Source organism: Trichoplusia ni, chromosome 11 (assembly GCF_003590095.1).
Source record: "Trichoplusia ni isolate ovarian cell line Hi5 chromosome 11, tn1, whole genome shotgun sequence".
Taxonomy (NCBI): domain Eukaryota; kingdom Metazoa; phylum Arthropoda; class Insecta; order Lepidoptera; family Noctuidae; genus Trichoplusia; species Trichoplusia ni.
In genome coordinates, this window is record NC_039488.1 from 7,501,396 (window position 1) to 7,527,269 (window position 25,874).

Below are 25,874 nucleotides of genomic sequence, written 5' to 3' on the forward strand. Positions count from 1 at the left end.
TATACTCTTAAAAATGATAAAAACGCCGCCGCCCGCGACCCTCACCATTGTTACAAGGCTCGGACCGCGCTCGCAAAAGAGCTGTGTTTCTAAAAAACTACGAATTACATCATAATATTCAATAAAAATTGCATTTTATTTTTCAAATCTCATAAATACCAATTCTTTTTATAATGAACGTGTTCTAGTCATTGGATACATGAACTGGGCTGCTTTTGTAAGACGACTAAAAAATCACGGTGTATATTCCTTTCTATGGCACCAGTCTAACCAAGGGGTGTCGTGAAGGAGGTCAGATAGGCAGTCGCTCCTTGTAAAACACTGGTACTTAGCTGAAACCGGTTGGACTGGAAGCCGATCCCAACGGAAAAAGCAAGGCCGATGATTTCTTTCTATGGCACATAACCCACTGCCATTTTCTCCCATTATTGACTGCACGGATAGCTGAATATTATAGGCCACAGTGGCAAAACCATTGTTCGCGACGTGCTCAGGTTTCGATAGCCGCATAAGATTATTGCGATCTAAATATACTTAGTTCTGACTTGTCTTGAATGTTTGTGGAACCTCCCGCGGCACAAAACAACTTTTATAAGTCGGAGCCGTACAAAAAAAGTAGACAGCATTTGATAATTTACATAGCCTCGCCTACATCATTTCTTAAATTCTATCAATCCTAACTATATCATTTAAATCAAAACCTGTCCAGTCATTTGCGTCATAGGCTTACTAATGAAATGAACACACATACATATCCCGAAGTTGGGTAACAACAACATGTAATTTTAAAGCGACTTCAAAAAAAAAAGGTTCTCAGTTTGATTGTTTGTTTGTCCGCGATTATATCGCGTTTGGCTGAAGCAATTCGGATGCGGTTTTCAGAAAAGTATTTGGTACATTTAGGAGAAGGTTTTAGTGCTTTAACCGACCCAAAGAAAGGAGGTTTTGACTCTGACCTGTAAGAATGTATGTAGTTATTTGTGTATACAGGTTTTTAGGTTTTGTCTTACCTTTCTGTCCACCGCTGAATCCACGCCAGTTCGCGAAGATCATGATGGGCAGGTTCTCGCGGGAGAAGTCGTTGATGGCCTGAGCGGTCTTGTAGGCGGAGTCGGGGAACCATACCTAGGCGGAAAATATAGTCTAGTTAACAATGTCTCACTTAAAATGAAGCAACTGTTCATGCACGAGTGTTTATCGGGATCGCCTGACTAGTTTCGAACACAACCGGTGTCTTTAATCATGAGCTGACGCGGCGGGATCGCGACTATAATAAAGAATAATAGGGATGATGAATTTTTTTTCCAGTGCGTCTTGTAGTTTATTTTAGGTATAATAATGTTTACGTCTTTTTTAATTTGTTCCGCAAACATACATTGACCAAATAACAGTGAATGAAACTTACGCGTGACGTCACGATTGAGTATAAATTTAACCATATCGTTACGTCACAAGCCTCACACCTAAACTTTAAAGCAGTTAATCTTTGTCAATTCTAGTTTTTCTGAAAAAGGAAAAAATACGTGTCTCATACTTTTCAATTATCTAACTGAGGGATAGATTTTTTCTTTTTATACCCAGTCATCATCCCTATTCTGACGATAGTTACTACAGCAGATAGGAGTAGGTCGGAATACCTGTCCAGCCTGCTGCAAGGTCTTGGCTTCGGAGTCCAGGTTGGCAGGGTCAGCTGGTTGGGTCAGCTCGACAGTCCTGGTCTCCACGGCGATGACTCCCACTGGGATACCGCCGAGGCGGGCGCGGCCTGGATACAGGAAAGAGAAATATAATTGTATAACCTGTATTATGTATAGTATGCGGAGTTGGACTTTTATTACAAGTTATGTTTGACCTGTATTAGAATACGTTTTCTTACAAACGGAGTTTTGAGTTTTCTATTACAAGTTATGTTAGACTTGTATTAGAATATATCTTTTACGAAAACGTTGGGCTTTTACCTTTATTTTGGGACGAAGAATTTTAAACTCTATTAAAAAACGCCAAGTTTAACTTTTATTGCTAAAATCTTAGTTTTAACTTGTATTATAAAAGGCTTAGTCTAAAACGCTTAGTTTTTTCTCGACGTGTTATCAATACATGAAAGAGCTAAAGTATAGCAATCGGGCTATATTTTAGCTTTTTTAAAATCGGGCAATTATATAATTTACTCACTACAGAATGAATTTTTTTAGTGTATATGTATACAAAATTTCATAAAAATCGGTCGAACCGTTTCGGAGGAGTACGGTAACTAACATCGTGACAAGGGAATTTTATATATTAGAAGATTTTCCCAACTGACCAGTAATGACAGTCTGAGCCCATGGCTGCATGATCTCGTCGAAGCTGCCGACGTCGAAGAATCCCGCCCTCGCGGCGTCCCCGGCCAGCATGAGGCGGGGGTCGTGCGCGGCGCGGGGCGGCTTCCACTCCACGGGCCGGTCCACCGGGTCCGACACGCGGAGGATCGGGACCGTGCTTAACTTGTCCTGGGGACGATTTACACGAGTACAGAATCTATGCTGATTTTGAGGGTTTTTTTCTTACTTTATTTATTTATGTACACACAACATACAGAGACAAATACAAAATATAAAAATGAAAAAAAAAACTTTATAATGAAATAAAAATCAACGAATCCCGCATTAAGGAATAACTGCCTTGTATCGCGGCGGGTTTCACAAACATTCAAGTCACACGAACAAAGACACCCAGACTCAGGACAAGTATTCGTGGATCACACAAACGCTTGTTCTACGCGGAGATTGAACACGCAACATGTCGTTCATAATATATTTGGAATGAAGATGGATGCTTGTACCAAGTCCGGGTGTTTTGTGCGTGTGATTTGAATGTTTGACAAACCCGCCGGGCATAATAATTTAATTCCTTAATATATTTTTTTTATAGAATAAAGTGCCACATAACTACATCTAGTACTCAAACTAAGCGAAGCTTGTATTATGCTCGTCACACAAACATTAAGCCTGAGTGGGTATTGAACCGACAACCTCCGGTATAACATTCAAGGTCACTAACCACTAGACCGACAAGCCACTCGATTTTTTTTTAACCTAAAACAATAAAGTGACCTCTAACCTTAGGCACGAATGCCAGCCATCGCAGGGCAGTCCTCACAGCTTCCAGATCCGAAGGTGCGACGGCATGCGACACTCCATTATGATGCATGACCTGCACTCCGCCCAACTGGTTGTTGCTGGCGTACACCGCCCGCCCTAGCACCTTGTTGAGGGCGGCGTAGCCAGTGAGGATGATGTACGATGATTCTACTTGAATCACTCGGTGCCCCAATCTAGGGGTAGAAAGGAATGGCTTTAGAAATATAATGATGTGAAAGTTGTTATTTGTAAAAGGATTAAAGTTAAAGATGGTGTTGAATTTCACCTTTATTGCTGTTTTTTACGTCCCGATAGCGTCGCATGGCCGTTAATGCAATAAACTTCCAGCACAATAATTCAATAAATAAAATAATAATGATTACATATTTTTTACTTTATTCGGTACACGCAAAATGAAGGGGTACCATCAAATAAAATCTCGTGTGACGTCACTTACGAGTATGCGATTTACTTGCAAGTGATGTTACTATCCACAACTACCATAAATTTCTTCGATTTAAGTGCTCTTTATTCCTATTTTTTACCCTACCCTAGCATCCAAAATATATAACGGACAACATCACATACATTGTTCTGAACCCAAAGTAAGTTGCTAAAGCACTTGTGTTATGGAATTCAGATACAACGAAGGTACCACAAACACCCAGACCCGAGACAATGTAGAAATGTGAATTTTTACATTGACCCGACCGGGGATCGAACCCGGGACCTCAGAGCTAGCGACACCTTGAAACCGGTGCGTACGCCACTCGACCGCGGGGTCGTCGTAGTTTTTACTTTAATTTCTATTACTTGTCATTGGGACATACCTGACTATGTAGGATCCGATACCGATGGCCCGGCACGTGACAATGGATATGGTGACAATATCCTCGTAGGCCTGCGCGGTCTCCCCGGCGATCAGACCGGCGTCGCGGAGACACTCCACACCCAGGCCGTCTTCTTTGCCTGGAGGCAAAATCATTTACTTTAACAATAATTGAATTGAAAAGTAGCAAATAACTTGACCAAATACTTCTGAACAATTTCAAATGTCAATAAGTTCTATTCGCTAGAAGTTATCATTGATATATGTACATTTATTACCATATATATTACAGTATCTTGTACATTATTATTTACGTTTGCAAAAACAGCGCAAAAATAGTAAGATTTTCAATAAAATCTGATATCCAATCGTGGAAGAGAAAAAGTTACAGTGAAGTAAACTTTGCTAACCTCAATCAAATAAATAAAAAACATCTACTAAAAATCAAAAGTCATTTATTCAACATCATTTAGGCTACTAAGTAGCACTTTTTGAAGGTCAGATTACATTGGACAGCGCCCAGTTTCACCTGCCCTTCACTGTTTCCTAAGTGCTCTTGCTGTGAGTGAAACAACAGCAAAAAACTCGTCAGCAGCACGCTATCTTTCCGTATACACTTACCAATAATATCGGTGATCCTATACCGGGACTCTCCTTCATCCTCAATCAGCTCGGTCTTGACGGAACCCAGGGCCCCCAGCTTGGAGTACACTTCGGGGGTCAGGTACAGGTACTTGAAGCCTCTCTCCGGCCTTTCTGCGTCCAGCCAGGCCACGTTGAAGTCCGATTTGACCTCCTCGGCGACCCCGATACGGGCACCCGAGTTTACACTTATGTAAATCTGTTGGGGACAATGTTTGATTGTAAAAAACATAATATATGTTAAAGGATATACATAAGTGATTCTTGATATTGTATTATAAAAAAATGAGGTTGATCGTAGAGAGGTGAAGTTCAGGTTTGTTTACCGTCGCATAAAAAAAGTGGCCCGAAAAGTAAAAAAAGGCGTGATGGACCTTCCTTAGCATTTAGGGGGACGAAGAAAACCTGTTGTCTGATTCTCAGATTTACATCACAAAAGTTTTCATGAGAATCCGTCAAGCCGTTTCGGAGAATTTTACCTCCAAACAAACTGACCTGTCAATTTCATACAAAAGACCAGATTTATTCAAACATTATTAAATTAAATAAATAAATATAAATTAATTAAATTAAAACTCACCCTCGGTATCTTGAGTTCCCTAGCGTATTGGGACGCCTTAAAGTAGACCCAATCCTCTTGGGGTCCAAACGATCCCATGTAGTATGTGAGATCGTTTGCGATGAGCACGATGTCGCGCCCGTCGGGGCACTCCGGCGTGTAGAGGGTTAGACGCCACGCTACCATACCGACCTGGGGATAGGAAAAGAGTATATTTATTATAGGAAATGGATTAGGAAAATTATCCTTCTTGATAATGTCCTGTTTTAATGGTAAATAATAATATTCACAACGCCATCTAGTCTCAAATTTAGAAAATTGTAAAATGAGTGGTAGACTGCTGATAAACATACTTATATATTTCTAAGTACATACATAATATAGATAATGCAGTACTATTGATCGCATTTTTTTTTCTGGATGGGAATCGAACCCACAACCTTCATAGCAGCAAGGGCCACTAACTGAATAAAAAAAGAAAAAATACGTATTCAATATTTTTTGGAAATATCTCTGACAAACTAAGCAGTTTTTTTGTCAAATCCCAATTGGAAAATGACATTTACTTTAATTAAATTCTACCTCACATTCTTCTATTCTATACTCACATTATTCTGTCCGGGTAACCTGGTGACCTCGACCACTCTTCTCTCACCATCCGGCTCGACCACCAACTCCACTAGAGTCATCACATTATCTGGCTGAGGTCCTAATAAGAAAGAAATATATTTTAGATTAATACACCTTAATAAGTTACACCTTAATAAATTAAGTTTTAAGAAAGGGTATTTTTTTTCGGCTTAAATAGAATCTTTGTTAATATTAAGCCCACTGTGTCTCACTGTTGGGCAAAGGCTTCCTCAAATTTTTCCACGATTCTCTGTTCTGCGCCAAATGGAACCAGCCTACGCGATATGTGTCCAATTAATCCAATATAGAATAAGGTTCTGCATGGATAGTCGAATGGTTGAATCACCACCCCAAACTCACTGAGTCCGATGTGTCGCAGGTTCGAATTCCACGTAGGACAAGCGTTTGTGTGATCCACGAATGCTTGTCCTGAGTCTGGGTGTCTTTGTGCATGTGACTTGAATGTTTGTGAAACCCGCCGCGACACAAGAATTAAATTCCTTAAAACGGAAATCTTTTTTTTTATCTAGCCCACTGCGCCCCACTGAAGGGCTAACTCTTTCTACGGTTTTCTGTCTTGGAGCACATGGAACCAGCCCATCCATAAAATATATCTCTATTATTTAAAATTATCGCGTCACGGTCTACGAAATTGAACCTGTATATTACCATCGACGCTCCCCTCCTCGATACACTCGCGCCACCTCCTCTCCACCATCTGTCTGAACATGTCCGGGATGTCGTACACGTATGTCGTTCCTTGTGATGTCGCCTGGATAGATAACAATTGTGTTATGATAAGTTACTTTTACTTATATAAATACTTTACTTGGTTAAGGTTGGGTTTATAAGTGAAAATTAAAAAATAACTTGTAAGGATAAATTATCTGTAGCATCGTTCGGGAGTTATGATGAAACAGACGGACAAACACACCTGTCAAAATAAATAAATTTTTTTTTTGTATAAGCTTAATATAAGCATACAACTTTATGAACCGAATTCAAAAAGGAGAGGAATTTTAGACTAGATAAACTGATTTTGTTGATATTTTTTTTTAAACAAAAACAATGATATTTTTTTATTACACAAAAAAAACTTCCATTTGGTCCCACGAAATCAAATTTGGATCAATAGTTTTACATGAAGTTTTGTTGTATAATATTGTTATTAAAAAAGTATTAGATCACAGCATTATCACAATTAAACCCTAACCAAAAGACACATTTCTACACAATAATTAAAAAAGACATGTATAAACCTAGCAGACAACTCACCAAGAATCGCTTCTGCTGCAGGTAATCCTTAGTAACATAGGGCGTGGATATCGGGAGACCATGCATAGGACCCTGGCGGGGGCCAAACGACTGGAACATTATCTGTTAACACACAAAAACTTTAGAGTAGACCGAAATTCTTTAAGAATAATAATTATTTGAACAGAATGGACTATCTATTAATATACGTAAGTGATGGTAAACTATTTATACATCTCTGATAGTCATAAGACTGCGTTTCCACCATAGATGAGCGAGGATGCGTAGCAAGGGATGTGTTTGTAGAGAACGCAATAGAATCGCTTCATTTGCCCCGCCTCGGTCAGCACAGCTCTGGTGGAATGCCTCAGCGGACCTCGCACATCTCGGGTGGAAACACAGCGTCACGGGTTTCAAAGTGGGAAAGTCTGTCGACCAGTCTAACTAAAGGGTATCGTGTTGCCCAGGTAACTGGGTTGAGGAGGTCAGGCAGACAGTCGCTCCTTGTCCAACACAGGTATCTGTATCCAGTTAGACTGGATGAAGACACTAACATAGTTGGGAATAGATGGGATGATGGTTATGTTGCTCAGACGTAGAACGAAGGAACAAGTAGTAATTGGATAGTTTGAGCTTACGAATACGTCTGATTATTCAAACCAAAATAGAAATTGTATTCTTCTAAAAAATCGTACTAAATATAACATAAAATCATAGATTTGATGTATTTAAATTAATTTAATGATTATTAGAGCCGATATCTATTCGAACTTCTTAGTTTCTAAGAAAAATCAAGAAATATAGAGAAAAATTATTAGAATTTTATCATAATACTAATACCCAGCAAACGTTGTTTTGTCTAATAAATTATTTCTAGTTGTATGATTTTTTTTAATGCCACATTATAAAAAAAATAAAAACAAACAATTTCGTCCAAAAAATATTTTTTTTTATTAGTGTGAGCAACCCTTATCACTTGATAGGGGTATGAAAAATAGATGTTGTTCTATTCTTAGACCTCCTGAAGGCGCATTTAAAATTTGGTAAAAGTCGGTGAAGCCGTTTCGGAGGAGTACGGTAACTAACATCGTGACACGGGAATTTTATATATTAGAGATGGTATAGCCGATGAGCAGGCTGTTGTGGCGGGGTTCACCTACTAAATCAATAAAATCTTTCATGTTTAAACGACCCACCAACGATGTACCAACATAATACAAGGTACTCACCACACCAATCCTTGGGTCCGACACCTCCTCATACGAGTAGATGTCCAGGGAGTATCCCGATCCGTTTGACAGACAGAGTCTGACGTTCTTAGTAGGCGCACCGGGACCTGCGATATATAGATATTAAAGTTACATATATGGATGCAATTTTTCTATGGCAATACAAGCATTTTTGCTTTACAACAGATTAAAAATAAGCATGAGCTACTTTTTCTAAACTATTAGCTTTAATAACAGGTTATAAGCTGATGTGATAACGTGATGCCGTATACAACTACAATCATTGTAGTAACAATAACATAACATTAAGAAGAATGAATTAAAATAACCCTTTTCTGTCGGATGGGATGTCATCAAATGACTCCTTCCGCTTTGGGTTGAGCGGAAGGGAGTGTCAGACTTCTACTGACTAAAACCCACCCATGTTCCTTCCTTTGCCTTTCGTGTCCCGGGGAGACGGTAACTCTTTGGGCAACCCTGCTTATTAAAACAACCTATATTTTTTTAAACTCTGCCGCTCGTTGGTCTGTTTAGGAATGATTGAACGGTAAACAGCGGCAGCATCAGCTCGTGATACGGAAATCGTGAATAGTGGTAAAAGTCCGAAATAAACGATGAACGGAAAATAGAATGGTTTGGACATCTACCCATAAGGATCTTCTTAATATTTGCCGTAGTTTGGGCTTTTACAGACACGTTTCACCAAACCCAGTGAGCGCGACGCGTTGCGGGTTCGATCCCCGCGTAGTTTAAACATTTGTGAGATCCACGAATGTTTTTCCTGAATCTGGGTGTCTTGTGCATGTGACTTTAATGTTTGTGAAACCCCCGCGGCACAAGGATTAAATTCATTAGTGCGGGAGCCGTTTTATTAAAAAAAGGAATCTAAACAGAATTTGAAATCCGCTCCATTGATACGGACAATTTTTTTTTATTGCAGACGTATAAATATACAGTTAGCCTGAGACACTAGATTATAGAAAAACAGGAATGATCAATGACTATACCTAGTCATATAGGATCAACAAACATATAGATAATAGGGTATTTGACTAAAACAAATCAAAGAGGTTCGTTAGACAGGTTTCCCAAAAATATTCAATAAGTATTCTTCACTTTATCACATCATTCAAAAGTAAAGAAGATTAAAAGCTATTAATTATGGTAGTGGGGGCTAGTAACATCACTTGCTAGCAAAAAGCGTACTGGTAAGTGACGTCACACGAGATTTCAAATCAATGTTCAGCTTAATTTTTAGTTTACGAGATAAAATCAAAATATAACATAATTTTCTATATTTTTTGGAAACCTTTATGTCGAAAAAAAACTGTTTTTTTTTTGACGAACACACAAGAGAAGAAAACTAAATAACTACAGATTAAGGTTAGATTTCGACAGCGAATATCAAGATGGACTGTACTGAACTTTATTTATTGATGATAACAATGAAAATTATCAGTTTTATAATATCATAGTAATTCAGATAGAGAATTTGATCCTCGTAGAGAGCTTGAGTAACTGCCATTAAAATCTTAGAAAATTGATAAAAATAAATATTCTCTTTTTATATTAGAACTAGTCTATATCGATATACGCTGCCTAATTCTAATATATTCTAGACTGAAACAAGACAAATAGCCATAGATAGGATAAAAACAATAAGATAACCCCCTGTTTCTGAAAAACTGCTCAATTTGATGTGTTATCAATATATTTAGTGATATACAGGTGAACGAATCATGATCCAAATAATTCTCTAGTGTATAAACACCCTTAGACATACAAAGATCGCAGATTTATTATTTACATTGTAAAGCGAAAGCGATTTTCCTGTCAAAAATTTAAATTTTCAATTTTAAACTGCTCACAGACACATCAGAATTATAACACATCTCTATTTGCGTCGGGGGTCAATAAAGGTCTCAGCACGACGAAGGCTAGCGTCTCGTAAGAGTTAAAACGGAATAATATTATTGAGGTTCTGCTGTCTGGCCCAACCATTATTTTTGCAAAATCTACACCAAGTTCATATTGACGACCTCCGTGGTCGAGTGGCGTACACACCGGTTTCAAAGTGCCGCTAGCTCTGAGGTCCCGGGTTCGATCCCCGATCGGGTCAATGTAAACATTCAAATTTCTACATTGTCTCGGGTCTGGGTGTTTGTGGTACCTTCGTTGTATCTGAATTCCATAACACAAGTGCTTTAGCAACTTACTTTGGGTTCAGAACAATGTATGTGATGTTGTCCGCATTTATTATTATTATATTGGTGATGTGCAAACGAATAGATTAAATACATTTTGAATAATCGCGATCCTATTGTTGATCTAATTGCTAGTAAAATTCATCGTAAACACTTTTTTATTGGTCAGTTTTTCAGAAACCTGTGGTTAAATCTCATTTATAATTACTTTCATTCATGTTGCTGTTTGGATCACGACCACGCCTCGGTTGAGCTACGACAATAAATACCAATTTCAATCGAATGCCAATAAGATGAAAAGAAAATTTCAAAAAGGAAATAATTTTCAAAAACAAAAAGCAACACCACAGAACGAAACAGCAGCAACAGAATGTTAAAGAACAGAACAGAACAGAAATTAGTTTGGTTACTGAAGCCTGAATAGACAAGATTTTCTTTTTTTATAATTGTAAAGAATTGATCGAATAGGGATGATGATTTAAAAGTAAAAACCTATTTAATCCCGTGTTAGATTTTTGTTTAGCCATTATTGTCCCACTGCAGGGCAAAGGCCTCTCTTAGCAATAGACCGAACAGAGTGGAAAAACCTAAGGATCAACCCTTAACCTAAGGGAGGCTTCTGTTAGATAATTAAGAAATATACAAGTATTTTCTATTTAAGTTTATATTATTATAACTTAAGTATAAGTATATAAATAAATGCACTGAGATATAGTGCCTGCACATACCACTGGTAAACTCTCGATGGTTTTTGTGGTATTTAATTAACAACCAATGTAATTATAAAATATATATAAAAAAAGAACTGAACAACAAAAATTGACGACGATAAACTTTACAATTTAGGAGAGGGAGCTGGTGACATAATAATTCCGTCAAATATGTCGTGACGTCACGCGTAATTTTATCAATTTATGTTTGCGTCTCACAAAGTAAAAAATGTAGCCTTTATAACGCATTAAAACTAAAAAAAAAAGAGTCTGAAAAAAAATCATCATCCCTATTCAAAATATAGCTTACAGCTTTTAGAATAAAAGACACAACAATATTGTTGACCATTTTTTAGGTACCTAAACAAATGGATTAAGTGTTAAAAGGCAGCCGATTAGTGTTAAGAACATTAAAAAACATCTAGCCATAAAATATTATACTGAAAATAAGAGATAGACCTCAGAAGGCCGAAAAATAGATTATTATGTTAGATAAAAAACATACACATGTTTGAAGAAAAGAAACAAAAAGAAAGTTCACAGCCGATAGCAGAAAAAGCGAAAACATAAAAAAATATATTCAAAAACATCAGATTTAATTATTATTATTTAATCATTTTTAAACAAAGTCCAGTTACATTTTATGCAAATAAAACTCCATTTTTTCAAAGGGTTCTGTCTAAAGCCGTTAACTACAAGTAGCCCATCAAGACGATTTCACGTTTGCCTAAATCATGCAATTTTTGATGCAATTCAAACAAATTTAATCATTCTTGTTTCAAGATGCAGCGGTTTACTCGATTCCCGGTAAATAAGCGTGAGTAAACCGTTGCATAATTTCAGTATGAATCATCTATTCTGATCCTATAATCACTATTAAACATTTGATCATTTAAAGAGAGCAACCACGTACACTTAACGGAGTGTACGATTCGTCTTAAAAATTGTTTAAGTTGCCATTAAAAATATCTAGTCGCAACTAACAACGGATAGAAATACGAACGAAGATCCGACTTTGTGTTTATTCGGTACATATGTTCGGAATTTCTTGCTCGTTCTTCTCCATGAGAATCTATCTTCCGAACGAGCGGTAGCTTCAATAGGAGACTGACCGACAGACTGACACTAGATTTTAATATTGTATAAATAAATTGTTTGACGTTCAAAAGTGCCATATACTGGTCTAATTGAAATAAAGAATTTGACTTTGACTTTGTTTCATCATCTCGAGAGGGACCTTTAAAGAGAGTATTAACGGGCTCTTATCTATAAGCAGTACTCACCGATTCTCAACGTGAACCTGATCTCAGCCTGCAGCACCCTCAGCTTCCAGAGACGAGGACCGTACCGCATCACCATGCCCAGGACGGATTCTTCAATCTAAATAATATTTGTAAACTTTGTAATTAAAGATATACTATTCATTTACTGCGGACATACCAACGAGGATATCAATAAAATTGTAAAAACAACCAAGTTATATGGGGTTTTATACAAAAACTATATCTATCTGCTTACTACATTTTATCAAAATCGATTCAGGAGTTCTGAGTGTTACGTATCGTTTCAAATCTCAAGTCAGTTTCAATATTTATTTCCAAACCGATAGCTGTAATGCAAAGGTATTTTAATAGAAAAAATAATACCCTATTGTAGAACATAATTTTAAGACCTTTTATCAAAAAAAGATTAGAGTTCCGTAGAAAACCCAAAAGCTACTGCAATTTACGTCATAAAAAAATTGTATGAATCTCACGAATTTGTATAATATCAACTTTAATATTAATAACAATAATTAGTAACAAATAACAGTTGATCACATACCTTAGCGGGATCCATAATGACAGTGGGTCCGAAGTTCAAGAAGATGTGGTTGCAGTCCGTCCTCTTCGCCAGAGGATGCGAGAAGGCCACCTCCAGCTCATCCATGGCCTCTAGAAGTACCCTGGAATGAAGAATAATAATAATATCTTAAGGCAGAATTATCTGATTACCATAAAGGCACTGGCACTTTTCCGCCGGTAGGCTCCACGTCAGCGCATGGTCAAGAAAACATACTTATTATTTTTACACATAGACCACACTTATTAAAAATCCTATGTGTTAATCCTGGTTTTAAGCTATCTGTGTGCCAGGTTTCCTCTAAATCCGTTCAGTGGTTTCTGCGTGAAAGAGTAACAAATATCAATACATACAAACGACTACCTACTAATATAAAAAAAGACTTTTTAATGTTTGTAGGATGTTAAGTTCTCTTAAGACAACGTACCTTTCTCCCTCGTTCTGCAGATATTCGAAGCTGGCCTCCTTGGTGATGAGGTCCTGGTGTCTGATGATGGAGCGGATGAAGAAACGGTAGTCTGTCACTTCTTGACCCTTCTTCACCTGAACAAAAAGTTGAATACTTGTAGATGATTATATACATTGGGATCTGGAAAAGCGTTCAATTAGCAAGCATTATAAGAGTAAATTAATACGGTACGGTAATTAGAAGTACTTGGAAAACGGTCTGCTTGAAATAAGAATGTTATAATGATTTAAATTCCAACCTAAAAGGCGTTTTGATTAAAATTAAAATAATTGCATTTTAGCCTAGTAGGGAGTTGTAATTTAAGGTTTATATTTAATGGGCAGCATACTCAAAGGTCAGCAGACCGACCAAACGAACTATCGACATGTTGCTTATCATCTTTTGCACAAATAGACGACCTGTCAAAAGGTGATTCATAAAACGGACGTAAGTATCTCAACACCACATCACTGTTCGTCATATCATATAATCCTATACCACAACACGTTACTCACCTTAGCCTTGCCCAGATACAGGTGCATCTTCTGGTTGCTGGTGGGCAGGGCCTCCAGCTCGTAGCTCCTCATGCGGTACAGCTCCAGCTGGAAGGCTGAAGCCGGTTCCAGGTGGCGGTAGATGGTGTCCTCGGTGAAGTCGTTCCGAGCACGGTAAGTGAAGAACTTGGGGAACTGGCGTCTGTGGCAGGGGGGGGGGGAAGGAGTTTATACAAAGTCTATATAAACATAAAAGAATACGGGGATATAGTGGTTTTTTAGGTTTACGCGAATGTTAGACATTGGAATAAAACTACTTTTACGGATTTTATCGCGGATTAATTTTAGATTTTAGTTCCCGACAAAGTAGTTTTTTTCAATTTCTCATTTATATTGAGAAACAAGTCTGATTAAGGGCGGATGCGACTAAACAGGATTAAATTTTACTGTAGGAGTGATTGTTCTGATAGCTTATAGGGAAGCGTCTCAAAATTGAGATACAAAAATCCAACCGGAACGACAAACAAACAAGAAAAGTGAGTGTATAAAAACCAATTTTTTTTGTTAGAATTTGACTAATATTGTAGGATAAATCTGTGTATGAAAGTTTCTCATTTATTGAAATAAAACTACTTTAACGGATTTTATCGCGGTTTAATTTTAGATTTTAGTTCCCGACGTTTCGACACCTTTGCAGGTATCATGGTCACGGGCAGACTACATTAAATTAAACCGCGATAAAATCCGTAAAAGTAGTTTTATTTCAATGTCTAACATTCGCGTAAACGTAAGAGACCAATATTTCTCACTTATGTTGTGAAACGATTCCGATTAAAACGATAGTGTTTAACCACGTCAAAGGCGGTCCAAAACCTCTGACACCAAGTCAAACATCAACCGTATCTTTAAAAAGAAAAAGATCTCTCTCTTCTACTAATCTCATGGAAAAGAAGATATCTCTCTTCTTACTTGATGAGCAGCATGAAGGTGATCCTCCTGATCCTCTTCTGGTGCAGCTCGTGCCTGTGCGCGCGACAGAAGTTCCCGAAGCGGCGCGACACGGCGCTGTCGTCGCTCTCGCCGGAGTCACGGACGCCGATCATCAGAATGTGGATCGGTTCCAATAAGGCCTGTGTTTGAGATATTAATTTTATATTTGATGCCACGTTTCAATTCAGAAGTTGTCGATATTTTGTTTTACCAGAGAGCTAGTTGTTTAATTATATTAGTTTGATCCGTACATCCGGAAAAAGTGGTCCACAAATGATTGTCTTGAGTCTGGGTGTTTTAGAGCATATAAATAATAAATAAATAAATGTGGACAACATCACATACATTGTTCTGAATCCAAAGTAAGTTGCTAAAGCACTTGTGTTCTGGAATTCAGATACAACGAAGGTACCACAAACACCCAGACCCGGGAAAATGTAGAATTGTGATTTTTTAAATTGACCCGACCGGGGATCAAACCCGGGACCTCAGAGCTAGCGACACCTTGAAACCGGTGCGTACGCCACTCGACCATGGAGGTCGTCATATGACTTGAATGTTTCTAAAACACCCGAGTCACAATGTTTTTTTTTTAAAGATAAATAATATTGTTTTCTATACATTGAGTGATTCCTTCTGTTAATTTGTCACTTTAATTCTGGCAAATTAGGTAAAGGAATGAACATACCAGACTTAAACCTCTATCTGGTAAATAAAAGAAATTTTAAAAACTTGAACAATTTAAACTTAAAATAAGTCATGTCAATTACTTTGTATTTTTTCTCACGACTAATGAACTTAAGTATTATCATTGGATTCACGTAACTTAAGCTTTTGTCACAAAACTTCTTTTTTCTAATCTCCATTCTTTATTCACCATTTTCAAAACAGTACTCATACTTCATGAGTTAATTATCCATAAATAAATCAATGCAATATGTTTATATACACGGTGTTTTTTTAGTCGTCTTACAAAAGTAGCCCAGTTCATGCATCCGACGTAAAATACCCCTAGGCGCGATTTTTTTTTATCATCAACTAAGATAATAAGTGCGAAGAAAAATTAAACAAGAGAAATCTAAAATATACTCTTAAAAATGATAAAAACGCCGCCGCCCGCGCCCCTCACCATTGTTACAAGGCTCGGACCGCGCTCGCAACAGAGCTGTGTTTCTAAAAAACTACGAATTGCATCATAATATTGAAAAAAAAAATGCATTTTAAATTTATTCAAATCTCATAAATACCCATTTTTTTTATCATGAACGTGTTCTAGTCATTGGATACATGAACTGGGCTGCTTTTGTAAGACGACTAATAAATCACGGTGTATAGTATATCATTATGCTCACCTCATTATCAGCATCGATAGGCTTGAAGTCAGATCCGACGTTGATGCTGGTGCTGTCACGACTCTCGCTGCCTTCTTGTAGTGCAGCCAGATCCTGAAAAAATATTAGATATTACAGGCAAAAATTATGGGGTCCGAAACTTTTGATGACTGGCCTGTTGTTCTAGTTGTTAGTGGTCCTGACTGCCATATCGGAGGTCGTGGTTCAATTACCAACCAGGACCAATATTTGTGTGATGAGCAGAATATTTTTTTATGTGTCTGGGTGTACTTTATCTACATTAGGTATGTATTTAGAAATATATATGTATAAGTATGTTTATCAGTTTTCTAGTACTCATGCATCTTTGCACTTCTCGATTCACGTTTCAAAAGAGCCTTCGATATAGCTAGCCTAAGAATCTTCGAAACAAAAACATTTTGATTTTGATAGAGACCAAAAGAAAGGGTAAAATATTCGTTTAACAATTTTTATTTTTGTCAATGGATGGTTGCACTAAAAGTATTGGGCGTGATTACCCTCAACGGACGCCTCAACATTGAAAAATTGTCCCGCCAACACCCACCTCTCTCCTGACAGTCGCCGAGCTGGCGAAGTCGTGCACCAGGTCCAGTAACTCATCAGCGTACTGCACGAACTGGTCGAAGCTCTCGAAGGCGGCGAGGGCCCCGGTGCGGTGGTGGCACTTCCTCATGGCCGCCGTGCACAGCTCCGCCGGTATGCCCTCCTGGTCCTGGGCTGAGGCCAGCTCGATCTCTGATTGGCTGATTGGGATTCTAGGAGGAAAAATGACAGATTAGAATATAAAATGAAAATATTTTGTGTAAGTTTCAGCGCAAGGCTATTAATTTTAGTGTAAACTAGCTTAATGAATATGTAGTTTCGGATACGAATAGCCCAGTGGTAAAGGTCACCACGCCTAGGACTGCGTAGGACAAGCATTAGCCACGAATGCTTGTTCTGTGTGTCTTGGTGTATGTGATTTCAATGTTTGTGAAACGTCACGCGACACAAGAAATTAATAGCCGGGAGTCGTTTTTTTTTTAATTTATTTGATATATTGATGTCGCAGTGGCCTTGTGGATCTATACATGGATTTCAGAGGTGCAGATTCGATCCCAACGCAGGCAAAGTATACGACTATTTTAAAGTTATATGTATGACCTTAATAACTCTAAGACACCACTGACAAACGGTGAAGGAAAACATCGTGAGAAAATCAGGATAAATAGTAGAATCTGATATCTGCTGTACAGGAAGAGGCCTAAGCCCAGCAGTGGGACGTACATATACATTGCCTATAAAGTTATGTATGGTATTTAGAGTGTTATCAAACCTGTTAGGGTGTCCGGTGGGCAGTATAAACTGGAAGTGCACAACTCCGAGCTCGCCGGACAGCGCGAGGTGCTGGAGACACGTGATGTCGTACGAGGTGTACGCGCGGCGGACGTATACTTCGAGAGCTGCGTTACCAACCTGCAGGAATAGGAAGGAATATGTAAAAAGATACAATAGTATATGTTAATCAGGAGTCAAGAATAGAAATCAGGAGTCAGGAGTAAAAGATGATTTGTAATAAATGAGGTCTAGGGAGCAAAAAACGGGGTATGAAAAAATTGATAGATTTAAAAATTCTAAATATCCAAGTTTTAAATGTTAAATCTATACTAATATATAAAGCTGAATAGTTTGTTTGTTTGTTTGAACGCGGTTATCACAGGAACTACTGGTTCACATTTAACAGATCTTTTTGTGTTGAATAGACCATTCATCGAGGAAGGCTTTAGGCTATAAACCATCACGCTGCGACTAATAGGAGCGAAGATACAATGGAAAATGTGAAAAAAACAGGGCAGGTATAAATCATAACTTATATCTTCTACCCACGGGGACGAAGTCGCGGGCAACAGCTAGTTGTATATTTTTTTTTTTTTTAAACTACTCCCGCACTAAGGAATTTAATCCTTGTGTCGCAGGGGGTTTACAAACATACAACTCACATGCACAAAGACACCCAGACTCAGAACAAGCATTCGTGGATCTCACAAATGCTTGTCCTACGCGGGGATCGAACCCGCGACACGACGCGCACAGTGGGTTTGGCGTGGTGATCTCAACCACTCGGCTATCCGTGCAGTCAAAAATTTTGTCAGGTTTTATAGTTGTGAATTGCATTGTCATCGGATTTGAAGCTACCATGAAAATTTAAGCCTGCTAGCTTATCGGGAAGTGCCTCAAAATTGAGGTTCTAAAATCCAACCGGCACGACAAACAAACCTACAAACAAGAAAGTGAGATTATAAAAACGTGGGAAAATATATGTATGTTGTCCGATTCTCAGACCTACAGAATGTCTACACAAATTTTAATGAGAATCGGTCGAGCCGTTTCAGAGGAGTTCAATTACATACACCGAGAAGCGAGAATTTCATATATTATATTAGAAACTTGACTGGCTTGTTATAGTGGTTAGTGACCTTGACTGCCATAGGGGTGGTCGTGGGTTCGATTCGCACTCAGTTTAAATCAGTAATGAGCACGATCATTTATGTGTTTGGATGTCAGTTAAGTTAGCCAAATTGAATTATTGAAATGAAACTAAAAGTAGTTTCATTTTAGGATTTTATTGCGGTTTAATTTTAGTTACCAGTTCTCTGGGTTCCCTAGGTGTCGAAAAGTCGGGAACTAAAATGTAAAATGAAACATATAAAATCCGTAAAAGTAGTTTCAATCTAACATTCGCGAAAACCTAAGAAATCACAATGAATTAATGAATTTTAAAAAGATATGGACAACGCCACACCATTCAACTAGCATAATTTGTTCTCTAATCACAAAGACATTAACAAATTCCCTTAGACAGTAATATTACTTTAATCAAAGCAAGTGCTATCAAGTAATGTCTTTTAAAACAGAATATTTAATATGAAATCTATAGGAATGATAAAGGCTGATTCAGACGCATAATATGTCGTGAAAGTTACAATATATTGAATAGTGACAACGACGATGAGTGGTTAAAGTACGCTGTCATGTCGCAGTGTTTGCAGTTCAATTGCAGTGGGCGTGCAATCGGACTGCACTTTTAGTTTGCAGTTTTTGCAGTCGTCTCAATTGCATTCAAACAGCAATCTGCCGTTAGATTGCCGTTGAAATGCGGTCCGTCTAGAGCCTTCATGTGATCCACAAATATTTGTCCTGAATCTGTATGTCTTTGTGCAAGTGACTTGTATGTTTGTGAAAAAACACAAGGATTTAATTCCTAAGTGCAGGGGTTTTTTTAAATCATTTCTGATACAGCGCACGATGTATGTCGATACGTCTAAATAAGCTTTAGGAAATAATCCCTCAGGCGTTTTATAGAAGCAAGCTTTTACAGCTAATTGGCTTATTGTTAAATCACAAAGACAATTGTAAAATAATTGTAATTGCAATCAATTGAATCGGAAATTACTTAGAAGCCTCTAGTTTTTATTTCCTGGGAATAGACGTGTAGAGAACATAGTGAAGACTTATTAAACTTGTGGTTATTGTTTATAATAATTCTTGCTTCATTAGTGTTGGTGTGAAAAAACATTTCTTAGGGCCTGTTTCACCACAGCCACATAAGTTCCCGTTAAATTACTTGACAGATTTTTTCATACAACGAATGTCAAATTTTTCGATTTATCCGCCAGATAGTGGTTAAAACATATTTTTTAATAGTTAGAACATCTATTTGTTGGATCTGTTCAGTTGGATTGGCCTGGTTTTTTCTTCAGTCTATTTACACAGAACCCTCAGTGTCACAAGACCGACTAGCACTTAACAGGTTTCATTTCGTTACAGAAAATTTCAGAGCTCTGATCTTGGAAAGAAGAATTGTGAAAATGGATGAAGAATTAGAATTCAAGCCGTTTCACGATTCGTACAAGCTGATAACGTTTGCTTTGAGCATCGGTATGATATACCCAAATCCGAAAACCGAGAAATGGCGGCTGGCTAGTATACGTAAGATAAAACCTTATTATTTTAGAATTTTTTATTGGTCTTATGAAAGTTGATCAATTATAAATTAGTTATTCATTATTTATTGAAGAGGATTGCGATTCGAATTACTGCAAAAGCAAAACAAGAATAATTGCCAGGATTTTTTTTAACGATATTGCTTTTAATTTTTGTTTTCTTATAAATTTCATTATTTTAATAGTGTTGTTATAAGTTTGCCATATCTCTGTCTGTGGCAAAATAGCTCCCGAGCAAATTAAGCGATTCCAATTTTTTTTTATTGTTTGTTCGGCAATATAATGCAAAATATGTTGAGCCGTTAAAAAGTTGTGAGGGGTGAAAGTGAGGAAAAATTATCGAATGTCTGAAAATATGAGTGGGTGCTCAAATGAAAGCGCCCTGAAACAGAATATCGATGCCTAGCAGTGTTACAAACTAGTAATATAAATAAATGAATAAATGAGGACAACATCACATACATTGTTCTGAACCCAAAGTAAGTTGCTAAAGCACTTGTGTTATGGAATTCAGATACAACGAAGGTACCACAAACACCCAGACCCGAGACAATGTAGAAATGTGAATTTTTACATTGACCCGACCGGGGATCGAAACCGAGACCTCAGAGCTAGCGATACCTTGAAACCGGTGCGTACGCCACTCGACCATAGAGGTCGTCAGTATTGTTTTTATTATTCATTATTTACAGCACTTCTTGTGGCGACGATCGCACCTCTAGCCATCTTCGTTTTTATAGACATGTATCGATGTTGGATGATCAAGGATATTGTGAACATCATCAGGCATAGCACCGTGATGGGACCCTTCCTAGGCGGGTTCTTTAAGGTACATAGATTTTGATTAACACACTTTATGATGGAGCAATCATAATTTGGATTAAAGTTTTCAATATAGACGTGTATGTCCAATGCAAAGAGCAAGCAAAGCCGGGCAAGCATGCAGGGTCCTTGTTGAGAACTTTAAAATGCATTGGAACATCTATCAGGGGTCCATAGACACAAGACAGAGTGGCGAAGAGCATGCGCGAGCGATCCTGTGACTCTGGCTAAAGCAGAAGGGGCCTGGGGTGTTTTTAGTCGGTGGAAGACCGACATATCTCCACGCTGTGCCTTCAACGTGGGTTGAAGTCATTAGAGTTTCACCCCGGGAAAAAAAGGTGTCCACAGACACACATTACTACTAACCGATTGAAGCTGCATTTTCAATTCCAGATGATACTAATGTACCACAAACGAATCCAAGCAAAACAGATCTTAGACGAAATCAATAGAGACCATTTAATGTTCAACGATTTTGCCGAAAAATACAAGAACATTGCTCGCTCCTGGATTCGCAATAGTCAAATATACAGCGAGAGGGGCTGGGTCATCACAGTCACGGGTTGCGTAATGACATTCCCGGTTATGGCAATTGTGCTCAATGTTTATAACTTCGCATTTAAATCTGAACCGGAGAAATACATGATACATGACCTTGAGAAACCGTTTTCGGAATCGGAGGCGAGGTTCGAGAGTCCTTATTTTGAGGTTAGTTTTTTTTGGGGTTCAGACTAAACTTGTTGACAGTGGTTTCTTATATGGATTTGTGTGCTTGTGTTGCAGGTTTCGTATCTACTAATTTTGAAGTTTTGAATTATCTTACACTTTTTTCACTTTCTACGATTTTTATAGATCTAAGCAAAAAGTTTCTATATTCCTAGGCGGCACTAAATGGCGAGAGATCGTGCAGAGACCTTTTTCCATCTTTACAAATGATACTATGTACTCGACCACTCTGATAATCGCGATACGAAAGGGAAAGACGAAAAAACTCCAAAAAAAGAAAATTTTATAACCATCGTGAGACTGATTCATTATTCAATGATGTAACGGTTTACTCACGCGTATTTATCTGTCAGTTCGACTCGCGATCTCGCCGCGTCAGCTTATGATTAAGGACTCCGGTTGGGTGCAAAACTAGTCGGGGGATCCCGATAAATACGCGTGAGTAAACCGTGCATCATTTAATTATGTATATTTCCCCCAGTGCATGTTTATGTACATGTTCTACGCGTCGATACTCTACGTGGTTAACTTCATCGGGTACGACGGCTTCTTCGGGTTGTCCATCAACCACGCCTGTATGAAGATGGACTTGTATTGCACCGCTCTAGAAGATGCTATGAGGAATGACGACGAAGTCTGCGGCCGAGTGGTCGCCGTTATCAAGGAGCAGTGCAGGATGTTTCGGTAAGATTTGGAATAGCATTAGAAGGAGGTACTATAGTTCTTTCCAATTGTTTTTAAAAAGGGGGTTCTCAGTTCGGCGGCCCTTTCTTTATAATTGTTACCTTAGACTTAGACTTCATTGACTTGACGTGCCATTTCGTCCCATAAAAAAATTCATGTTTGACTGCATTTGATTGCCAACCCAAATTATTGCCAAACTTCGGAAGGAGATGGCACAATAAGAAGTTATGCCACAGCCGTTAATTGAGGGCATTTCATCTGATGAGAGAATTGCATGTATGATGTACATATAGGCTTGCATTTTGAAGCTGTGTTTTAAGCACTCATTAAAACAAGACCTAAACCGAAGAGTTTCTATTTTGAGTAGATTCTTTTTAAGTAATTTCGAAACGCTATAATTATGTGAGGCTGTCGAATGTCGTGCCTATGGAAAAGAACTGGCAAGCAACTCCATTTATAATAAACTACCTTTCAGGTACGTGGATTTAATTCAAGACACTTTCAACATATGGTTGGGGATCATATTCATTGCGACCATGATACAAATATGTACCTGTTTGTACCATATCACGGAGGTATGATCATAATGATTTTCCCACGTTTTTATACACAATTTTTTCTTGTTTATTTATCGTTCCTTCCTTCCTGATAAGCTAGCAGGGTGATATTTTCAGGGTAGCTTTAAACCCAATGACAATGCAATTTACAACTATAAAAAGGCTAGACTGATGTTGATAAAATTTAAATGGAGTGTCATTTAAATACGCGGGATTTTAGATGTTTGAAAATTAACTGAAATTAGGAGCTTGAATAAATCCAACTCATGTGGATTTACTCAAGCTTCTAATTTCAGTTAATTTCTATTAAGAAGAAGCGTATTTGTTTGTTTGTTACTTCATAACACATAAACAGCTCACTTAGCATAATGTATTCCAGGGTTACGGTTTCGATCTAAGGTACATGATATTTGTGACTGGTGCAGTAATACACATATATTTGCCATGCCGGTATGCAGCCAAATTGAAGGCTCTGGTGAGTAAAAGTAAAGTTATCCACATCATCATTTATAACCAATTCAATAAGAACCGTTATAGCCTCAGAACAAGCATTGGTAGATCACATAAATGCAATAAATTATTGAGTATTAAATGCTTATCCTATGCGGGGATCAAACTTTCTTCTCAGGAGCGAAACAGAAATGACTACAATCCACGCTCAGGGCACGGCTTGAGGATACGAAGAGCTTCAACCGATTAAAATACCCCGGACCCTTTCTAGTGCTCGAGCCAGAAGCATGGGATCACTTGCGAGTGCTCTGAGCGACCAGCGAGACGACACGCACATTGGATTTAGCGTGGTGATTTTTACCAGTCATCTATCCGTGCAACCATATCAATGTATCTCCATGGATAGATGAGTCGCCCAACCGCGTGCTCAACGTGTCGCGTGTTCGATCCCCACGTAGGGCAAGTGTTTATGCGACCCACGAATACTTGTCCTAAATTCGGACGTCTTTGTGCATGTGACTTGAATGTTTGTGAAACCCCAGCGACACAGGTATTAAAAACCTTAGAGTGAGAGTCGTTTAAAAAATGTGATTTATGCGACCCACGAATAATTGTCCTGAGTCTGGGTGACTTCGTGCTTGTGACTTGATGTTTGTGAAGCTCCCCGAGACACAAGGATTTTTTAATTTTAGTCCTTATAATGAGAAATTTGATTTGATTCTAGTCCTTGGACACCGCCTGCCGTTTCTACAGCTGCGGCTGGGAGCGGGTGGAAGACCAGCGAGTCCGAAAGATGGTATCGTTCATGATTGCGCGCGCGCAGGTCCCGAATGAAATCACCGCTTTCAACATGATGGCTTTCGATATGGAATTATTTCTTTCGGTAAACTTTTATATTATTTATTTATAATAGGGATGATGACTGGGTATAAAAAATCTCATTAGTCCCTCAGTTAGATAACTGAAAAGTATGAGACACGTATTTTTTCCTTTTTCAGAAAAACTAGAATTGACAAAGATTAAACTGCTTTAAAGTTTAGGAGAGGGGGCTTGTAACGTAACGATATGGTAAAATTTATACTCAATCGTGACATCACGCGTAAGTTTCATTCACTGTAATTTGGTAAATTTATGTTTGCGGGACAAATTAAAAAATACGAATCCATTATTGTACAACAAAATACAAGACGGACACTGCAAAAAAAATTGTCATCATCCCTATTTGATTGGTTGACTCAGATGGGTTTAAAAGTGGGTATTGTGTTATGTTCTACGTGGGTAAACTAAATTGGAAACAAACCACGTTCTTTTAGACTAGTTTTTGTATATTTATGTGCGCTTTTGACACTTAAGATGATCAGTCTGCATTTTATCACACGAATCTAGTTCTCCTGAACCCGAGGCAAAGATGTAGGCGTTATAAATTGACCGCTATATGCGTGTGTATGTGTCTGTAAGTGACACCAAATCCCCTATAAGAATGTAATTCTTTGGATGCAGTTTTTTTACTTGAGATTTTCTAGTATTATTGACCATAAAGATGCCACAATTGAGGGTACGTTACGAGAATTATCTCTATAGCAATGTACACGCGTCCTGTCTAAGCAGTCAATATTAAATTATTTATTATTTTCAAGATAGAATAATAATATAAATGTTTTTGTTTCAGATTCTCCAGTCATCGTACTCAATGTTCACTCTTCTTAGGTCTTAAATCAGTCACATCTTTGCAACGTTTTCGCTTATATTTTTAAAATACTATCTTGCACGATGATTATTTATTAAAGATAGACGCTTGACTAAGTTTTTTATTAAGTAAATAATTTTAGTGTTTCTTATTACTTACATTAAATATACAAGACAATATGTTTGTATGGGTCACACGGACCCCACCACTCTGGACCAAAGAGGTTAGGGCTTAGAGGTTAGAGTTAGAGGCACACGGGCCACCGGCCACAACTACAAAACGCCGCTACAGGCATATTTATTGTATATATATAGGGAATAGCCGCATAACGTTGAAGCTAGTGGTCGCCACACACAACAAGACACTGCTCGCTCTTCTATACAAACTGCGTAAAAGCACAGGAACTATGCCAGTAGCGGCGTTTTGTAGTTGTGTGCGGGAGCCCTAACCTCTTTGGTCCAGAAATTGAATAAAAAAATGCGGACAACATCACATACATTGTTCTGAACCCAAAGTAAGTTGCTAATGCACTTGTGTTATGGAATTCAGATACAACGACAAACACCCAGACCCGAGACAATGTAGAAATAAGAATTTTTACATTGACCCGACCGGGGATCGAACCCGGGACCTCAGAGCTGG

General features: G+C 38.1%; 2 protein-coding genes across 7 annotated transcripts in view; one reads left to right on the forward strand and one right to left on the reverse strand.

The window, feature by feature from the left end:
• The window catches only part of LOC113498903 (acetyl-CoA carboxylase), an 88,605-nt gene that overhangs the window by 5,393 nt on the left and 57,338 nt on the right, over nt 1–25,874 (reverse strand). For 4 of the 6 annotated variants that reach the window (XM_026879097.1, XM_026879098.1, XM_026879100.1 and 1 more), the window contains 20 exons: nt 17,639–17,778; nt 16,868–17,078; nt 16,303–16,395; nt 14,930–15,090; nt 13,982–14,162; nt 13,446–13,561; nt 13,001–13,121; nt 12,460–12,556; nt 10,675–10,719; nt 8,263–8,369; nt 7,055–7,156; nt 6,449–6,551; nt 5,758–5,858; nt 5,171–5,341; nt 4,570–4,789; nt 3,950–4,088; nt 3,100–3,313; nt 2,303–2,489; nt 1,638–1,765; nt 1,011–1,125 (listed from right to left, as the gene is read on the reverse strand). In XM_026879097.1, coding sequence (XP_026734898.1) covers nt 1,011–1,125; nt 1,638–1,765; nt 2,303–2,489; nt 3,100–3,313; nt 3,950–4,088; nt 4,570–4,789; nt 5,171–5,341; nt 5,758–5,858; nt 6,449–6,551; nt 7,055–7,156; nt 8,263–8,369; nt 10,675–10,719; nt 12,460–12,556; nt 13,001–13,121; nt 13,446–13,561; nt 13,982–14,162; nt 14,930–15,090; nt 16,303–16,395; nt 16,868–17,078; nt 17,639–17,778 — 2,752 coding nt within the window. The remainder of the gene's footprint in view (nt 1–1,010; nt 1,126–1,637; nt 1,766–2,302; nt 2,490–3,099; nt 3,314–3,949; nt 4,089–4,569; nt 4,790–5,170; nt 5,342–5,757; nt 5,859–6,448; nt 6,552–7,054; nt 7,157–8,262; nt 8,370–10,674; nt 10,720–12,459; nt 12,557–13,000; nt 13,122–13,445; nt 13,562–13,981; nt 14,163–14,929; nt 15,091–16,302; nt 16,396–16,867; nt 17,079–17,638; nt 17,779–25,874) is intronic. The other 2 variants (XM_026879099.1, XM_026879101.1) reach the window with 1 other exon arrangement.
• On the forward strand, nt 20,106–25,762 carry LOC113498904 (odorant receptor Or2-like). Its single transcript, XM_026879103.1, has 8 exons — nt 20,106–20,292; nt 20,999–21,135; nt 21,522–21,836; nt 22,336–22,538; nt 23,014–23,113; nt 23,475–23,570; nt 24,270–24,428; nt 25,215–25,762. The coding sequence occupies exons 1-8, from the start codon at nt 20,172–20,174 to the stop codon at nt 25,257–25,259; spliced, it is 1,176 nt and encodes a 391-aa protein (XP_026734904.1). The 5' UTR covers nt 20,106–20,171; the 3' UTR covers nt 25,260–25,762.